We start from the raw sequence: 20394 nt of genomic DNA, 5'->3' as shown, positions 1-20394 counted from the left end.
GAAGATTATATTTGATATTGCCACAATTTAAGAGACCTTGTGGCCAGGGTTAAAATGGGGCAACTTTTGCTATAATAGGTTGGGCACATTCCCAGGAGGCTAGGCCAGAGACTCCTAGACTTTCCACGGGCTCAGGCTGCTCTCACATCACATACCCCATACCCACTCCAGTGGTTCTTCTCTCCTTCTTCCCCTCCTCACCCTCCTTCCCCTACCCAGAAAAGGGCAAAGACTCCACTGTACAAAAGGTTTGTTTTCCTTTAGAAAATCCATTTCATAGAATCTCAGAATTGGAAGGGACCTGTTTGACTTTTGAGGCCCTGTACGACCTGATTCCAGTCTACCTTGCCAGGCTTTTTACATACATTGCTCCCCTTCACATTCTTCGGTCAAACTGACCTTGTGGACCATTTCATGTATTATTACATTTCCCACCTCTATACCTTTACATTGGCCATGCCCCATGCTTGGAACACTCTCTTCCCCATCTCTTATAACTCTTAGTGTTCTTCAAAGCTGAATTCAAATACATCCTCTTCTATGAGACTTTCTTGATGTCCCCACCTACCTTTATTTTCCCCCCAAATTATCTTGTATTTATTTTGGTATAAACTTATATGTGTGCATGTTATCACAGCTGATAAACCCTCAGGTTAGAGACTCTTTGTATCCTGGGGGCCTCAAAAAATGCTTGGCACATAGTAAGTGCTTACAAAGACTTGTTGACTCATTGCTGGATTGGTTTCAGAGACCATCTGGTCCAACATTAACCTGACCAAGGATCCCTTCTAATGCAGCCCTAAGAAAATAGTCATCTTGTCTGTACCTGAAGACCTTCTATAATAAAGCACTTACTACTACCTTTCAAGGTAGCCCATTTGATATTTGAATATCCCTAGTTAAGAAATTTTTCCTCATACTGATTAAAAAATTTCAGTCACTTTCACTGATTGCCCTACTTTGTCCTTCGTTCTGGGGTCAAGAAGAAAATGTCTATTCTTTCTTCACACAACCACAGAATTTAGAGTTAGAAGGCACCCTATTGACCTACCTGTTCCAATCCACAAAATTTGTTAATTATTTGCTATGTACCAGGTGTTGCAACTAGGCGGCACAGTGCATAAAGTATTAGGTCTGAAGGCTTCCTGAGTTCAAATCTGTCCTCAGACACTTACTAGCTGTGTGACTCTGGGTAAGTCACTTAACTCTGCTTTAGTTTCCTCATCTGTAAAATGAGGAGAAGGAAATGCCAAACCTCTCCAATATCCTTGCCAAGAAAACCTCCAAAAGGGGTCACAAAGAGTCAGACACGACTGAAATGACTGAACACCACCACCACCAGGTGTTGAACCAGGATTGGGGGATACAGTCAGTCTCCACACTCAAGGATCTTAAATTCTATTGGGGTAGAACATGTATACTTATAAGTATTTACAAAGTACATACAAGATAAAGACAAGATAATTTGGGGGGAAGACACTAGCATCTAAGGAGATCAGAAAAGGTGTTATGTAAAAGGTGGTGCTAGAGCTGAGTTTTGGAAGAAGGGAGTTGAAAGAGACAGAGGTGAAGAGTTAATGCATTCGAGACATGGGGATCCACCTGTGCAAAGCTAACTCCTCCTAGAGGTAGGAGATAGAACAACAAGCAGTCAGTTGGGCAGCAAAGCATTCACAAGAGGGTATACAATTGGTAGTAATTTTGGAAAGTTAGACTAGAACCAGATACTAGAGGGGTTTAAATGCAAAAAAAAAGTATTGTAGGCAATGGAGAGCTACTGGAGCTTTTTGAGGGGAGGAGTGACATGATCAGGTACATGAATTTAGCATTTGTTTGGAGGATGCATTAGACAGGGGAGGAGTTGGACACAAGGACCAATAAAGATGCCCTAACTGTAGGCAGGAGGTAACAAGGTCCTGGACTAGGGTGGGTATGATATACCCCATACCTGAAAGGAAGACCCATTATAACATCCTGGCATATGGACATACAAATTCCGTTCTAACACCTCTAGTGAAGGGGATGCTACCATCTCCTGAGGCTGACCTTTCTACTTTGGACCCCTCTATTTGTTAGGAGGGCAGCTAGGTGATATAGTGGATATAGTGGCAGGCCCAGAGTCAAGAAGACTCCTCTTCCTCTGTTCAAATCTGGCCTCAGACACTTCCTAGCTGTGCGACCCCGGGCAAGTCACTTAACCCTATTTGCCTCAGTTTCCTCATCTGTCAAATGAGCTGGAGAAGGAAATGGCAAATCACTCCAGTATCTGACAAGAAAACATCCAAATGGGGTCATGAAGAGTCAGACACGACTGAAATGACCGAACGACAACAAAATTGTTAGGGAGATTCTCCTAACATCAGACTTAAATTTGCTTTTTTGTAACTTCTGATCAAAGAACCAGTCCAATCCCTCTTCTCCTTCAAAGATAGGCAGCCATCCTCTTCCTCAAGTCTTATCCAGGCTAAACATTCCCAGTTCCCTCAGCCTATTGTTGGTGACACTTTAGGACTTCACTGTCCTTCCCTGGGTTCTTTCCAGCTTGTCAATGCCCTTCCCCAGCCACGGCACCAAGAGCACAATATTTTGGATGGGTCTGCCCAAGGCAGAGGGACCACCACATCCCCATTCCTGGAAGCCAGGCCTCACTTTGGGCGGCCCAAGGTAACCACAGCTCTTTTGGTTGCTGCTAAGTCATATTGAGTCACAGTCCACTGAAATGCTCAGGTTCTCTTCAGACAAATAGGTTTTACATCTTTTGTGTGATGACCCTTCAAATCCTTCAGGATGCCTCTCCTGTCTTCTCTTCGGGCAAAGGAACCATCCCCTGGCTGCTGATGATGGAAGGGAGGAAGGAAGCTTGGAAGCTTGGAGAAGGGAGGGGGAGGCTGATATATTTGGGATATCATGTCCAAGTTCTAACCTTCACTTCTCTGTTCTCTCCCACAGTCACACTACCGTCCTTTCTATGTCAACAAGGGCAATGGTATGGGTTCCAATGAGGCCCCTTGAGCTCCCTGCGCAGGAGTGAGACACCAAGAGACCGCCTGACCCTTCCCCAGTTGTACTTCTTACTACTGTTTACTCAGCTGCTGCTCTGTCCCTAGGGGGTCTGGGCTGGTGGGGAATATGATCTTCCAAGGATTGTCCTCTCTCTCCCCTCCAGCTTCCCCAGTCCTCCAGCCTCTCTGACAATCCTAGAATTTGTCAGCGACTTCCCCCCCCCCCACACCCCTCCCTTAGCTATACTGTGCTTGGTCCCCTGTCTGCTCAGGCCCCTTTGTCTTCTGCCTTCTCTGCAGTCAGAGGATGCTGTCACTTCTTTCATTTTATGGGTCAGGATATGGTTCACAGAAGGGGCTCTCCCTCCATCCCATTCTCCGCCCCCCACCCCACACACTGTAAGTCCTTCTGCAGATCCTGGGATGGCAGCTCGGGAGGTAGGCACCCATTTGGCATCAGCTCTGTCTCCTTGGCTCAGCCCATACTTTGGTTTTCCCCTAGAACTGCCAACAATCATCCTCATGGGTGACTAGAGGGGGCTGTGCACCTAGCAGACAAAACTTTCTATTCTTCCACAAATGTAGAAATTATCTCACTCTTGTCAGCCTATGTCCTTGGCAGGGCAAGACTGACTTTCCTCAAACTCAGGCTGATTTTCCTAATACCCAGGCCTGCCTATGATTTCTGATCTTGCCCGAAGAGGGCAAAGTTCCTCCTATCTGGCTAGAGGCTGGTTTCCTACACAGTCAGAGGAGTTTGATACTTTTGTCTTTGCGCTAAACAGGTCCAGGATCCCTGTTCAGGGGTAAGAGATAAGTCACCCCCATTCAGGAAACCTGTCTCTACAAGGGAGGATCTGGCTCTTCAACAGTGACAGTCAGGTTGCTTGGCTCTTACCCTTCCCCAATCCTTGTTGCTGGAATGGGTGATGTTCCTCACAGTGCCTTCCCCCAGCCTTGCAAATAGCTGCTAGCCCAGTTGCCTTTGGGGTTGAGTAATTCATTCTTTTGTATAACACAGAATATAAAATGGGGGTGGAGTGGGTAGGAAAGGAAAATACTGGTGAATGAAAATCACTGGGTTAGTGCATTGTAAACACTTAGGTAAAAATATGCTCCTGCCCTCCCTCCCTCTGCCCACCCCAACCAGAGCTGCCATCCCTCTTTTGACCAGCCTCACTGCTGGGAGCTGCTCAGAACTCCAGTTTCCCCAGGGCCTGGCAGAGAGCAGGTCTTGAGAAGGAAAAAATCAACAACACACAAAACCAGGAGGAGTCTGAGTCCCCACCGCTGACCCCCCTCCCCCACTGGAGGGGCAGAGATGGAGCAGGATTGGGGGGCTGGTGGGAGATATCTAGCTGGCAAAGGTGGGAGGAGCTCAGCCTTGGCTTCCCCTTCCTGAATAAATCATTGATCAACACTTTATTTGTATTGAGGGAGGGGCTCCCTGAAGGTTATGGGGGGGGGTGGGATTGCTCTGATTATTCTGTATATACATAACCCCCCTTGATGAATGTGCTTTCATACTCCCCTCTCTGTCTTTAATACACTTCCCTTTCTAAGTCTTCCAGTTTGATAGTCTATGGTTGCCACTAGCTCATCTCATATCAGCCGGAGCTTTGGGAGGGAGGGTAGGGGTCCCCCAGGGCCTGGGGCTGAGGCTGCAGCGCCTGGGCCAGGAGGCCTTTCCTTAGGCCAAGCACCCTGTCTGTCCTGATGTGCTCTGTCTGCCGAAGACTGGCAATAGGGCCCCAGGAGCTTGTAATCTAGAATGAGCTGCAAGGTACAAAGAAAATTACTGAAATGGGGACTACTGAGGGTCAGCAGTTTTTGTTTCGTTTTTGTTGGTGGCTTAAGCCCATCATTCAGGCTGAATGGAGAGCCTCTGGCACAAGGAGGCCAGTCCTGGGCACTGGGGGGAGACAGAGGCTCTATCATCCTGAACCCGAGGTCTAATAAAAGGGAAACACACACACAACTATACATAAACACACAGAGACATACACAGACACACACAGACCCACAGACACACACACAGCACAGCAGACAGATATAAAATAGTGAATATAGTCAGAATGGAGCCATTACACACCAAGGTGGGGAATGCAACAGAGAACAATGACCAAAGCTAGGAGTCTTATTGCAGGAGCCAGGTCTTGAATAGGGTTTGGAAGAAAAAGAATGGTGAAAAGGAACCATAAGATATTAAAACTGAAAGGGGTTGTAGCTAGTCCACGTTCTTTAATTTTGAGGTAAGGAAGCTGAGATCCAAAGAAAGGAAATGATCTACCTAAGGTCCCACAGCTGGTCAGGAGAGCTGGGACTAATAACCCAGATCCCCTGTTTTCTGGTTCAGGCCTGTTTCCCACCTAGTCTGAGCATCTTTCTTTGGATGTTTGGTGCAGCCTAGAATCCTGTGTTCTGACCCTTCAGAGCTGTTCAGGGGCCTGAGCAGTCTCTGAGTCAGCCCCAGGAGCTTTTATTGTCCCACTTCTCCCTTAGCATTTTGCAGCCCTTTTCTCCTTTGGCAGTGGGAGCTGTGAGGTTGGGTGTGTTAGGGAGAGATCCTCCCCCCAATACACATGATTGTCCCAGGAGAGTCATGATCCTAGGCTGAACTGGACAGTTTCTGGGAAATGGGATCTTTTAGGGATTAGTGACACCCCAAGTAGCAGCTGCAAGGAGGTATATAGGATCCAGGACAGATGGACTCTCCAGTCCATCCATGCCCCTGTGGGTAGAAGAGCCAGGTAATGGCCGAGAGGAAACAGGCACAGCCAGACAGGATAGGGGAGGACTAATGAGGAGGGAAGCCTGGAACCAGCTGGGAAGTTGCCCACCCCACCTCCACCCCTGCCCTGAGAAAGTGGAAATATTAGACATGGAAGGGATGTGGTTGGGAAATAATTATGACCCTCACTAGTCGGGGAGTGGTGAGGAGGAAGGTGGAGAGAGGGAGAAATGAGGAGACAGAAATAGAGACCAATAAAGGAACGGCAGGAGACAAAGGTAAAAAAGGGTTGGGAGGGAGGGGGCGCCCAGGAGGGACCAAATGTAGCTCGGATAGTTAACATTTCTGGGAGGTTTGAAGGTTTGCAGAACATCTGACATACATTAGCTCATTTGATCCTCACAACAATCCTGTGGAGAAAGTAATACACTTATTATTATCTCTGTTTCACAGATGAGGAAATTGAGATTCAGAGGGGTTAAATCAATCACCCACCTTCACAAATCAAAAAAACGGATTTGGACCTGGGTCTTTTCCAATTCCAGGCCCAGCCCTCTTCCCAGTACACCAGGCTGTCCCACTGTGGACATCTGGAAGTCCTGTCAAAAGAGGAGAGGGAGTTGAGGTCATTAAGTAGCTAGGTGGTACAGTGGAGAGAGTGTTGGACTAGGAATCTGGACTTATAGTATAATACATGCAATATTGTACATAATATAATGTCATAATAATAACAATAGCTATTATTATCATTATCTAAAATAGTGTGTTTCCCATTATCCTAGGACTAGGGCAGATGTGGAGCTCTGGAGTTAATGATTATCACCTCCACCTTGGGAAATGCTATCTTGCTATCTCAATCAATAAGTCAATTGATTGACAAATGTATCTCATCAGACCAACCAGGAAAAGTCTTCTAAGAGATCCCCAGGCAGAGTCCCCACTTTACCCTCATCTCCCTAGTTCTCCATCCATCATCTTTCTGACGTGGGAAATCGTTCCTGGGAAATGAGAGGAATCGCCCCCTAATGGGCATCCCCTTGCAGTTTCCCTGGCTTATTTGGACAAATACTGTATCTGAGAATAGTTGGGCTCATCCCCCAAAGGGCGTGGCTTTTACCTGGGAAAATCTGCAGTGGGAATTGAGGGGCTGCAGGTAGAAGCACCTTGCTCTCCTGTTTCTAAGACAACAGACTTAGCTGGGCTCAATTTCTTTTTCTAGCTAGCTCTAATGGAAAGGGGAGGGGATCCCTACTTTTCCCTTCTAACCTGGGTACAGTCCTAGCTGACTCAAGAAGGCAAAAAAGAGAGAAATCCTCAGGAACTTAGATGTGTCAACCTTCTGGAAGCCACACTGAATCAATCAACAATCAATAATTAACCACTAATTAAGCAATAATTAATATTTTGTTGTAAGCACTAGGATAGAGACTAAAGTGAAAGTCTGCCCTTGAGGGGTTTACAGTCTGGGGGTGGGAGAATACATGTACAGTATATATAGTTACATGCAAAATAAATTGAAAATAGACACAAGTTTAGTGCTGGTGGTTGGAGACAGGAGAATCAGGAAAGGCTGAATGTAGAAAGTGGCTCTGGCCTTTTGCTAGACACTGGGCACAGGGCTTACATCCCAAGAGCATGGAGGAGACATCCTCTGTCTGCAGCTCCCTCTAAGAGGGTCATACTGGGCTCCTGGGGAAAGATAACAGCACTTAAGGGTGGAGCCAATAGATCCTCTTCTGGGGCCCACGTGGGACTTACCCTGAATATCTTTCTTTTCCTGCATCAATCCCCCTGCCGCTCCATTACCATTATTACTGTGATTATAAAGCAATCAGGGGGAAATCTTTTCTTTCCAGTTCTGGAAAATGTCTCCCTCCCTCAAATAAGAGGATGAGAGTGAAGGGCCATCGGCAGCACTCGGATGGCTCTGTTATGGTGCCTGGGAGGGGGAAGACTCTGTAGGCTGGGAGAAGGTAGAAAATGAGCCGCCATTTCTTCTTCCCAGACGCTATCAGGCCTGGATTTCAGACTGCTCTGTGATCTCCACCCAGTTTTGGTTTGGTGGCATCCTGGGTATGGTGTGGGTATCCCTAAGGCAGCCTATACTTTGGATAGAAGGGGAAGAATGGAGGACATAGAGATTAGAATCTGGGGTCAAACAGCATGGAACACAAAGCACTGAATTGACAATCCTGAGACCAGAATTCTGCTCCTGCTCTCACTAGGAACTTGTTTGGATGACTCTGGCCAAGTCTTTTCGATTCCTCACACCTCAGTTTCCTCATCTGCAGAATGAGGGAGCACACGACCTCTGAGCTCCCTTTTACCTCTAGCTAACATACTATGACTTGAGAGAGATTTATGGTGGAGACAAGCTGCCCCAGGTTCCCAGATCATGTACCACCTTCTATGTGAAGCCTTTGTTCCTATCAGCTAGTGCTTTCTTGTCTTCCTCTGCCCTCAATTATCTTGTATCTGTTCTGAGAAAAATTGAAGTTTTAGGATATTGGGAAAATAAAGACTGAGATCTGAGAGGGGGTAAGGGATAGGGACTCCACCTGTGAATTTGCTGATATGGGGAACTACCATGTGAGGAAACTTCCTTTGCCAATGCCCCTTCATACCTTCTTTGTATGGCACCAAGAGGTTAATCCCAGGGTTATGTGGTCAGGACGGAGAGATCAGAGGTAATATTTGACCTCAGGTCTCCCTGGCTTTGTGACCAGCTCTCCAGTCACTATAACACATTTCCTGTTGTAATAAGTTGGGGAAGGAAGAGAGAAATTTAGAGACAAAGGAAAAATCTGGGTCATTTTGTTACCTGTTGTGAGGCAAGAATTGTGTAAAACTTAAATCAAGATTTAAATGTGAGCTATTATTATCATTATGGAAGAACTCTGGCCAAGTGAAGGCCCCCAAGCTGAGGATAGATGACCCCTCATCCAGGATGTTAGAGGGCAGGATCATACTCTGGGTCCGAGGCTGGATGACACAGCCTTTTGATTCTTTAGTTTCTGAGTTTTGGGAGGCATCCCAGGCCTTCCCTCCCTCCTGGGCTGGACTCCTTCCCTCAGAAAGAACCAGAGTTCTGACATCTTAGGAGCTTAAAAAATGAGGGCTGGCTGGGCCATGGGAAAACTTGGGAATTCAAGGAGCCAAATCCACCCAGTTATTAATCCCAATCCCAAACAGAGAGGATGCCTCTAGGGCAGCCAGAGGATGGAGCTAGGGGCCCCGAGCATTTTGTGATTGGGAAGGAGCCAAACAAACGCCTTTCTGGGGCACCAGGAAGCAACTGGCTGCAGATCTAAGCAGTGGCCAGCAGGGGTCAGTGTTTCACTGTATGTCAATGGCAGAGTCTCTGTACCTCCCCCACCCTCTCTGCCCCTACCGGGTTTCCATTTTGATGAATTCTCTCATCGGCTTTACTCTGGTCAGAAGAACTGTCCCTTCGCCTCCTCGAATCAGCACAAGTGACTCAGAATACATCGAACCAGGGGATAAAGACCAGACAAGAAATGGCAATAATGATGATAGCTCATGTCTGCTGGGGGTACATGTATGGTTATTCCCATTTTACAGAAGGTAAAAATGAGACTCTTGAGAGGTGAAACCGCTTGGCCATGAGTATATGGATAATACATTGCAGAGCTGACACTTGAACCCACATCTTCTGAATCCCAGGCCAATATTTTTTTTCACTAAACTGCAGAAAAGGGGAGACTTTTTTTTTTAATCAGGGAATCAATGGATTACAGAATCTTAGAGCTGGAAGAAATGTCAGAGGTATTCAAGTACAACCCCAGTCAAAACATGAATCCCCTCTATACCATCCTTGAAAAGTAAGAATGTAGTTTTCTATTTTTTTAAATTTAATTTAATTTTTTAATTAATTTGTTTGTTTCCTTTTAGTTTACTGGATTCAATTCCACAATTCCTTGAGTTTCACATTTTGTCCCCCTCCCTTCCCTTCCCCCCATGGCGGCATATAGTCAAATATAGGATCTGTAAATACTTTCACATTATACATTAGTCAGGTTATAAAGACGGATTGTATCAGATGGAATGAAAAATGGTAAAGAGGACATAAAACCAAACAAGAGAAGAAAAAAGATCAGGTATTTTGCTTCCACCTGGATATAAACTCAGTTCTTTCTAGTTCTTTCTCTGGATGCACATATTTCTCTCCATCATGAGTCTTTTGGGATTGACTTATGTCACTGCATTGCTGAGAAGAGTCCAGTCTATCAAAGTTGGTCATCACACATACGTTGTGTCTGTAATTGTGTACAAATTTCTCCTGGTTCTACTCTTCTCACTCAGCATCAGTTTGTATAAGCATCTCCAGGTAAATATGAAGACTGTCTGCTCCTTGTTTCTTATAGCACAATAGTATTCCATAATATGCATATACCACAACTTGTTCAGCTATTCCCCAATTGATGGGCACCCCCTTAATTTCCAATTCTTTGCCACCACACAAAGAGCTGCTATAAATATTTTTGTACATATGGGTCTTCCTCCCACTTCTATGATCTCTTTGGAATATAACCCTAGGAGTGGTATTGCTGGGTCAAAGGATATGAAAATATTTATAGCCCTTTGGGCTTAATTCCAGATTGCTCTCTAGAAAGGCTGGATAAGTTCACAACTCCACCAGCAATGCATTAGTGTTCCAATTTGCCCACATCCTCTCCAGCATTTGTCATTTTCCTGTTTTGTCATCTTAGCCAATCTGACTGGTGAGATGTGGTACCTCAGAGTTGTTTTGATTTTCATTTCTCTAATCAATAGTGAATTAGAGCATTTCTTCATGTGCTTATAGATATCTTTAATTTCTTTCTCTGAAAATTGCCTGTTCATATCCTTTGACTATTTATCAATTGGGGAATGACTTGTATTCTTATAAATTTGACTCAATTCTCTGTATATTTTAGAAATGAGTCCTTTGTCAGAGACATATGTTGTAAAGATTCTTTCCCAATTTCCCACCTCCCTCTTAATCTTGGTTACATTGGCTTTGTTTATACAGAAGCTTTTCAATTTCATGTAGTCAAAATTATCCATTTTACATTTTATAATGTTCTCTAATTCTTGTTTAGTCATAAAGTCTTTCCCTCTCCACAAGTCTGACAGGTAAACTATTCCTTGTTTTACGAAACTGCTAACAGTATCAACATTTATACCTAGATCATGCACCCATTTAGACTTGATTTGGGTATATGGTATTAGATAATGGTCTATGCCCAGTTTCTGCCATACTATATTCCAGTTTTCCCAGAAGTTTTTGTCAAATAGTGAGTTCTTATCCCCAAAACCAGGGTCTTGGGGTTCATCAAGAATGTAGATTTCTAATAAGTCATCAGAAGCCATTTAATCTGAATTCTTCCGCACCCAACATGCATCACCACCTCATTTTGCAGATGTGAAAACTGAGTCTCAACAGTATTAAGTGCCTGCACTAAGATCACCCAGGTTGTAGAGAGTAGGGATTCAAAGCCAGGCCTTCTGACTCCACCACTGTACCGCACTGCCAGTTATGGAGGTCTTACAATGGTCTGTAAAGAGGGAATAGCGACCACCTCTCGAGATAGACAGCTTAGTCCCCTGCTTTCATTGTTAGGTAGCTTCTCCTTACTTCTAGGGTAAATCTGCCTTTCTCATCTTCCATACATTAATCTACTTTTTTCCTCTACTGCCAAGGAGACCACATTCAGACTCTGCCATGTTGGGTTAGATGAAGAACTTCCTGATTATCCGAGGGCACTCAGCCCAGAAATGGGTGGAGTGGGAAGAGATTATGGTGTTTCCTTCTGTAGATACCTTTACATTTAGGAGACAGTCTCAGCTGGCTGGGAAAAGGGCTAGAAGGTGTCTTAAGTATCCCTCTCTCTAAAAGATGTGGTGTCGCCAGGACATTCACAGGGTACCTGATTCTTGGGTGCCACAAAAGCTTCTGATTTAAGCCCTGTCCAGTTCCTAGGTAGATATAAATGTTTGAGTTCTGCCCACTTACACTAAACCCAGTCCAATATGGCAATGGAGGGGTCCTGAAAACAGGGAGTGTAAATAGCATAGTAAGGGGGTGAGGGTGGATACAATCTCATAGACTGTTATAGTAAGGGATTTGGGAGATTATCTAGTCTAACACTCTTGTAGATGAAGAAAATAAAGACCTATAGAGGTAAAGTGACTTGTTCAGGATCACACAGAAGAATCAGGACTTTAATTCTGGCCATTTAATGGTCCTGCTGGGGGACATTCCCCAAACTGTTTGCCTTTTAATAGTTTTTGAATTTTCATTTACACAATGCCCTATCTCAAACACACATTGCATGAGTGACCCTTGACAAGTCACTTACCTTCTTAGAGATCTGTAACTTAGAGTCTCAGATGTAGTACCAACCAGCATTGATGGAGGGAGTTTTCTCATCCTGGAGTTCCCTGTATCAATGAAATCATAGGTCTAATCTTCATTTCTTCTTCTTGTCATGAAAAGAATGACTGCTTCCCTTCCTTACCTATCTGGGATTTCAAGAAGGTAAAGGTTTTTATCCTGCCTCTCCCTGCTATTCCTGCATTGCCCCTGCCCAAGGCAGTCAATGGGAGGCTTAGGGTGGAGGTTGGAGAAAACCTCACCTCTGGCCTTCTGTGAAAGCCTGGTCATCTTCACCAAACTCTCTCCTCCCTCTGCAGGAGTGAACCAGTCTCCAGTTTTCTCTTCCAGGGCATTGACTATTAAGGTAGAAAATGAACAATTCTTCAGTCACATAAACAAGGAAGATAAACCCTAATTGCTTTCGAACAAGGCCTTTCCCAGTTTGCCTGACACATCATCTCTCCAAGATAGAGAGAGACAAAGGAGGAAGAGAAAGGTATCCAGGACAGGGGTTTTGAAATCAATTAGCTACAGCTGGCAGGAGGGGAGTGAACCTGGGGGCTTTGGGGAGGGCTGGTGTGAACCTTCCATAAAATAATAAAAACTCCTCTTTCTTTAATGTGCTTTTTAAGATGTGTACCAAGGTCTGTGCTGGTAAATGTTTAAGAACTAGCTCTCTGGAAAAAAAAAAAAACAAACCAAAAACCTTCCATGACACACTTTTAAATTTCATCTGCATTTTAAACTTTTTTCCATCATGTCATTAAGTCTAGAGACCATCACCAAAGTGTTACATTATACCATGACTTATAGCCTTTGCATATTTCCAAGATGTAAATGCTCACACTGAAAATTTAACAGTTGACCCAGCCCACTCCTGCATACCATTTGATCCTCAGAGTGACCCTGGGAGGTAGGCTGTGCAGATCATAGGTCAAGGGCTGGAAGGGACCTCAGAGGCTGCCTAGGTCAACCCCATTATTTTACAGTTGAGGAAACTGAGATCCAATTAGCTGAAGTGACTTGTCCAGGGTCACACAGCTACAAAGTGGTATAACTAGCAGTGAAATTTAGAATCTCTAACTATACATTTAGTATTTTTTAAAAATTAAAACCCCACTGCTTCTGATGAGATGAGAGTAATGGAATGCAAATAGAATATGATTCTTCAGAGAATCATATACTACCAAAGGCTGAAGGAACTTCGCAGATCATCTTGTCCCTTATTTTCTAAATGTATCCAGTGGGGTGGGGAGGACAGCAAAAGTCCAATGTATTGGATTCTTTCTATAATGTTCTTTTCCTTGTACCATAAGCTTCCCTGTACCTGAGGATCTCTAAGCACAAAACTCACACTAAAGGAGTGGACCCCCATATGGGAGAGGTGATCTGTGTTTGTACCTCTCTCCAAGTTGACCCTAAATGAATCAATTACTTTTTTTCCATCTCTCTTAATGGTTAATCACTAAGTAATGGCCTAGAATGATAAATGTTTGAGCATTTGTGAACCAATCTATTTATTGGCTACTGACCTGAAAATGGTTGATCTTGTCAAAAGGAAAGGCACATCTATTAAGATGCTATCATTAAGTAACCTATACCCCTGTCCCTGGAGAAGGAAATGTTATTTGTCTGTGGAGGTTTCTGAATGACTTGCCTAGAATCTCAGATTTGAACCAGAAGACCTCTGACTTGAGGACTTTATGATTCTATGGTTGAAGTTTAGGGGGGCAGAATAACTTCAGAAGAGGTCGAAGGAATGTCCCCAAAGCATACACATTAATGGTTTGATGTCAGCTGGAAGGAAGTCTCTAGTATAATGACCCAGGGGATCTAGATCTCACATTTTTGTCAGTGATACAGATTATGGCAACATACTTATCAAATTTGTAGGTGACAGAAAGCTAGGAGGCACAGCTAAAATGTTGGGGGAGTCAGAAGGCAAAAAAAGATAACAAGTAGTTAGATAAGGTGTTGGATCAAATCTAGTATGATAATGTTGAAAGAGATAAATACAAAGATTTATGCTTGGGTTAAAAAAAAGTCTCTCTCCCAAGTCCAATGTGGGGGTGGCTAGGACAGAAACCAGTTCATCTGAGTCACATCTTGGCCTTTTGGGGGACTGCAAACTCAATAGGAATTCCCAGTGCAATACAGCAGCCAAGAAAGTGTATGCAATCTTAGGTTCTGTTAAGAGAAGCCCAGCACAAGGAAGAGGGTGTATTCTGCTCTGGTCTCTCCACATCTGGAGAACTGTTCAGTTCTGTGTCTACATTTTAGGAAGGACTTTGTACCTTACCCCTGCCCCCATGACCTTTTCAGCTCCCTTTCCTGTGTTCATCTTTCCTATTAGACTATAAACTCCTTCAGGGAAATTTCTGTCTTTTTCTTTTCTTTATTTGTATTCCCAAGCACTTATCATAGTGCCTAGCACACAGTAGGTGCTTATTAATTTGGCTTGACTTAAGTTGGAAAACACCCTGAGGAAGAAAATCAGAATGGTAAAGGGTTCAAGATTGTGCCATATAAACCTCTCTGAGACAATGGTACCCATATAGCCTTTCAGGGTTGCTGTGGAGATTAGATGAGGTAATGTATGAAAAGCACTTTATAATCCTTAAGATACTACCTAAAAGCCAGCTGTCTTTATTATATAAAGCACTATATGAATGCATTATTTTTTTTCCTGTGCCTTGGTGGTTTTTGCTACCAATTTCAAACTGGGCCATCCCAAGGAAAACTCTGCCTTTGGTTTCCAGAAGGCCTTGCAATGGTGACTCTCAGGCCATGGAGAATGGTAAAGACCGCCATGGTTCTTACTCTGTGCACAGCCCAAGGGATACAGCCACTAAGTAGCTTTTACAGTCTTTGGAAGGAAAACTGAATCCAGAGAAGGGATTGAGGCCTAATACTTTTCACCTGAATGTGAGGCCAGCTCCTACATGCACGGGTAGCGAGGTAATTAATTTACATGTTTCATCCTATTTAAACTAATAATCTCATATATTCTTCTTTTCTACAGAGACTGATCTTGTTCTCCAGGCTTGCCAGACACATCATCCCCAAGGGGTAGACAGGATGGCAATCCTTTCCCACTTCCTGCCATGCTTAACCAGAAAAGAGATCTCCAAGCACTTTGTCTACAGAACTGAAGCCACAGTTTGCCTTTTTATTCTGCAGTGGGAAAAACTGGTTACAGGATAATCTAAGTGCTTTGGGGACACTAGGTGGACCAGCACTGGGCTGAACTCAGGAAGACCTGAATTAAAATCCAGCCTCAGACACTTATTTGCTGTGTGACCATGGGTAAGTCACTTAACCTCTGTCTGCCTCAAATAGGGACAATAATAATACCTCCCAGTGTTGTTGTGAGGATAAAGTGAAATAAAAATTTGTGAAACGCTCTGCAAACCTTAAAAGGCTCACTTCAAAAAAAACCCTGGATGGAAAAGAGGAAGATGTGGTTTCTTGCCCTGATTTTTCACAGATTTTCACAATGTTATGTGATCCAAAGAATATTGCATAACCTCTCTGGGCCTGTTTTTCTCTCACTAATGGGGAAGGCTTTGCCCATGAAGTCCACAAGAACAAATAAGGTCTTTTAAAAAAAAGTAGTTTAATCTCTTAGAATTTCCAGGTTGCATTATCAATGATAAATCTTTGCCCACACCACTGTCTTCCTGCTTGCTTGTAAGAAGTGACTTGAGGAGGAGAGGGCTCTTTAAGCAGCAAGGGCCATGTCTGCTTTTCTTCCTAGAAAAGAATCTCTGTTCCCTCTAAGAAGGACTGAGCCAAGCCCTCCCCACCCTCCTACTTATGGATTCCATGTGTATGCTCGGATTCCAAATCCTGAAGGATTTAATATCCATTCTGTAATCTATTGGCACCAACAGGCATTATCTAACTGAACCTTAAATTGAAAATGCTAGGTTTCCATCTTCCCTTGGCGGTCAGGAGAAGTCGGGGACTCTCTTTGCCCAATGTAATTTACTCTTTTGCTAATTAAAACACATTGCTCTGCAGTCCTTGGAGAGAGAAGCCCACAGGCAGCTAATGGTATGGGTGGAGGAAGCAATCTGGGGGCTAGAAGGTTTTCCTTATAGATAACCCAAGTCCCATCTACTTGAAAGCCTGTCTTTGTCCCTAATAGAAATTAGGCACCCAGAAACTAAGGCTTAGCAGAGAGACCTTAGAGATCGTTTAGAGACAACAGGTACAACCCTCCAGAGTGGTGCCCCTAACTGGGTTCAAATATAATTGGGAAATATTTAGCAAAGCAGATATAAATGCAATAGGGCATAGATAATGTTCATTTTTGGTTTTCTACATCAATAAGCAGTACAAAGTATGTAAGATGAGTGGCTCTCATTTCTGTTTGAGTTTGACACTTCCCATGTCATTTTCTAAATGAGGAGATTGAAGCCTAGAAGTGACTTGGCAAAGGACACACCCACACAGAAAAAGAGCAGAGCTTGATGTTCTAAGTTAAAGTTCAATGTTCTTCCACCCGGTCACTACTCATGGAGATCCATTCAGAATGTATTGATAGACTTATTGTGTAGGCCTCCCTCTAGTCTAGGCTGGAAGTAAGTTGGATCTTGATACATTCTGTAGGTATGGAAGTTCTAACCTTCTTCCTTTTTCAGACACGGGCTGGTTGGTGCCTTTTTGGGAGGCCCCCTCCTCTTCCAGGGTTCATCATGCTGTTTGTTCAGTTATTTCAGTTGTGTCTGATTCTGTGTGACCCCACTCTGGGTTATCTTGGCAAAGACACTGGAGTGGTTTGCTGTTTCCTTCTCCAGCTCATTTTACAGATGAGGAAACTGAAGCAATCAAAATTAAGTGATTTACCCAGGGTCACACAGCTAGTAAATGTCCAAGGCCGGATTTAGACTCAGGTCTTCCTGACTACAGGGTCAGCCCTCTGTCCACTGTGCCACCTAGATGGCTCAGGGCTCATCATGTTGGTGCAGATACCCAACTGGCTTGAGACCTACTACAATTCAGAACTTCCAAATTTAAGTGATCCACCAATCTCAACCTCCCCTAGTAGCAGGGGTTAAAGGTGTGGGCCACCGCTCTTGGGATCAGCAAGCATTTATTAAGAACTATCCAATAGTACTACAATGCTCTATTGTATTGAATCCGAATTTCACAGAACAAATCCCTTTAAGAAAAGGATTTATTCTTTACAACTTCAACTCAGTCAACAGGCCGCACCCAAGGATCTAGAAGGCCACTTGTGGCCTCAAGGCCGCAGGTTCCCCATCCCTGTTCTAGCCGCTGAATGCTGTTAAGTATCTAAAGGCTTCTCTCTTCTAACATGTTGTGGGCAGACAGATCTAAAATCTCCAAGTACTCCCTGTCTATTTTCTCTTTTCTCAGCCGGGATGTAGATGACTTTGGGGAGTTTCTTTGGGGCTAGAAGTAAAGAGCGCCAGAATGTTCATGGCTGGTGATAGGACTCAGGGGTTCCTAGGCCTGTTCCTACCCGAATCTTCAGACTCCCCCTCTAGTAGTGCAGCTTACTGCCCCAGCCCATCCCAGGAAAAGGTGGGGTCTTTTCAGGGCATTCTCTTCTGCAGGGGCCCCCTTGCCTCCAACCACCAATGTGGCCCATGCTGCCCAGGCAAGCCATGGTGTCACTCACCAAGTTAACAGACTGTGGGATTGCGGAAACAAGTATTCATCCTGCCAATGGCTTCCTCTGTTCTTTCCACCTTGATCCTGGCTTCCAGCGATAAAGAGACAGTGAGTGACAGGCACCTCAGGGAAATGGCAGTAAGGGGGATGGTGCTGACTCCTTCCCTTCAAGCCCAGCACCCTTCTTCTGGTTGGAGATCTTTATTACCTGGCTATGTCCCAAGAAGGGAAGCCTAGGGTCTGGCTGCAGGCTCCTCAGGCAGAACTTGTATTTGATGTGAGGAAGGACTCCATATTTTATGATTTCTCAATACTGGGAAGCACGGAGAAAGGTAGTCTTGTAGGTGCTGGGTGGTCTTGGGTCAAGGGATTTGATACTTTTCCAAAGGTCAGACAGCAACAAGGACCAATTCTCCTAGATAATCCTTCCCCTGGGGGCCCTGAGTTAAACTCATGGCCTAAGAGAGCTTTGAACTGAGGAAGAGACAAAGGTGGACTGATCAAGTCCCCTTATTTTACTGGTGAGGAGACTGAGGTCCACAGAGACTAAGTGACTTAGTCAAGGCCCAACAGGTAGTAACAGAGTCAGAATTTGAACTCAGAGCCCTGCCACCACGTAGGTCATGGAGACTGAATTTGATCTCTAGCTCTGCCATCACTGAACTGTATGACCTTGAAAAGTTCAACTCAACTCATTGAATCTCCTCTGATGTTTCCTCACCTGCAAAATGAGCATAATACACATATTCTATATGTAATACACATTATATATTACATATAATATGCATAATAAAAAATACACATGGACACGTGTATTTCCCATTTCCAAAGATCTTTTTGGAGAAAGTGTATTATAAATTCACCTTAAGTGAATGTGAGTGATTATCACTGGGGGATGTGGGAGGTGAGGGAGGGGTGCTCTGATAAGGGCTGGCTCTAATCCCATCCATCAGGGTCTGCTCTTGGACCCACAAAAGCTTCCGTTTCTTTAGGTGAAATTATACTTTCCTCTCTGTGTGTCCTTAGGCAAGTCATTTCTCTGGTCTTTTTTCTCTTGTCTGTAAAATGACTAGATAGATCAACTAAGGCCTAGTGGTTCTAAGTTCTAAGACAATATCAATTATCCCATGATTAAATTCAGTCTTGGTATAGTAGAAAGGGCATTGGTTCTGGAATTGAAGAATCTCAGATCAGCTTCTACCTCTAGGACTTACTACTTATGCCACCCTAGGCTTATCTTTACTTTTCTAAGCCTGAGTTTTTCTCCTGTGCAAAATGAAGTAGAGTAGATGGCCTGGGAAGGCCCTTCCAGATCCAGGCCTCTGATCCTATTATGTTCTTTAAAATGAAAAAAATTCAATTAAAAAAGGTCTACTTCTCACCCCCTATTGTCCCCCCCCCAATTAAAAAAAAAAAAAGCAATAAATACGCATAGTCCAGAAAACAAATGAGAGCATTGGGCATGCCTCAGTCTGCACACTGAGTTCATCACCTCTTGGTCAAGGAGTGGGATAGCAGACTCAGCACTGATGATGTCCTTTGGTGAGGTATTATTGGTCCTCTTTACAAAACAAGGACACTGAGTCTCAGGAGACTGTTATTCAAAGTTACAGAGATGGCTGCTGACAGGGCCACGACTAGACCTCAGGTGTATTCTCTCCCACAGGTACCTTCAGTCATGTGTATGCATGTACATGCCAACACACTTGTACATAAGCCCAAATATGAGGATGCATCCATAAACTATAAGGTACAGACAAGACCAAATGGAGGCCATAGCAATTATCTCAGGTTCTTCTAGAATCTCAGGACCCCAGGTTTGGAAAGAACCCTAAAGACCAACTAATTCATCCTTTGTGATCCAACAAAAATAAACTGTATTGAAGAGGGATTAGGCTGTGGGCAGGGAAGTCCAGTAATAAGAAGGCCCTAATGTCAGTCCTTGGCACTAGCCTCTGTATATGACTATTGTTCCCACTGGCAGATGCCTGGCCCCAGAGTCTCTAGAATCTAGTATGGTGAAACCTGGAGAAAGAGTCACAGGCCAGGGAACAGGTTTTCAGTCTGGTAAAGCCCTCATCCTACCTGAAAGGGTGAATCTAGGCAACCCAGAATGCCTCCTTGGTGGTTCATATTTGCCTGGCCTGACTCTCACCAGCTGAAGGTGAACCAACCTTCTCAAAGCGTCTGCACATCGAATGGGAATCGTAGAAGAACTCTTGATAAACAGCAGGCAGCCTTGCTCCTGCCAGCTAACAGGATTAATCTAAATGCACACAGACGCAGCTGGGCAAAATCAAAACACAGAGCCCAGACTAAATTACAGCACTTAACAGTAAAGAGACTTGGGGGCTCAGAGCTTGTCACCTGACTCTCTCTCTCTCTCTCTCTCTCTCTCTCTCTCTCTCTCTCTCTCTCCCTCTCTCTCTCTCCCTCTCTCTCTCTCCCTCTCTCTCTGTCTCTCTCTCTCTGTCTCTCATTGCAGGGGCAGCAAAGGAAAGAGAAGGCAGCTTGAAATCAGGCACCACTTTCCAAGGAGTATGTGATGCCAGTGAATGGAAACCAGCAGGGTGGTGAGATGGCCCAGGAGGTAAGGGGGCCCTGGGCATTGGGGCTTGTGGCACTGGCAATGCTGTGTA

The 20394-nt window shown here is 44.4% G+C and overlaps 1 protein-coding gene across 3 annotated transcripts in view; it reads left to right on the top strand.

Moving 5' to 3' along the window:
- Window positions 1-4567, top strand: part of TRIM29 (tripartite motif containing 29) — a 52690-nt gene extending 48123 nt beyond the window's left edge. For all 3 annotated transcript variants that reach the window (XM_069070049.1, XM_069070048.1, XM_069070050.1), the window contains one exon: window positions 2950-4567. In XM_069070049.1, the coding sequence (XP_068926150.1) occupies window positions 2950-3012 (63 nt within the window). In that variant the 3' untranslated portion in view covers window positions 3013-4567. The remainder of the gene's footprint in view (window positions 1-2949) is intronic.
- The last annotated feature ends 15827 nt before the right edge of the window (window positions 4568-20394 follow it).

This window comes from Petaurus breviceps, unplaced genomic scaffold (assembly GCF_028583685.1).
Source record: "Petaurus breviceps papuanus isolate PSGF00001 unplaced genomic scaffold, PetGlider_PUasm1.0 90804, whole genome shotgun sequence".
Taxonomy (NCBI): Eukaryota; Metazoa; Chordata; class Mammalia; order Diprotodontia; family Petauridae; genus Petaurus; species Petaurus breviceps.
This window is presented reverse-complemented; position numbering and strand designations above follow the sequence as displayed.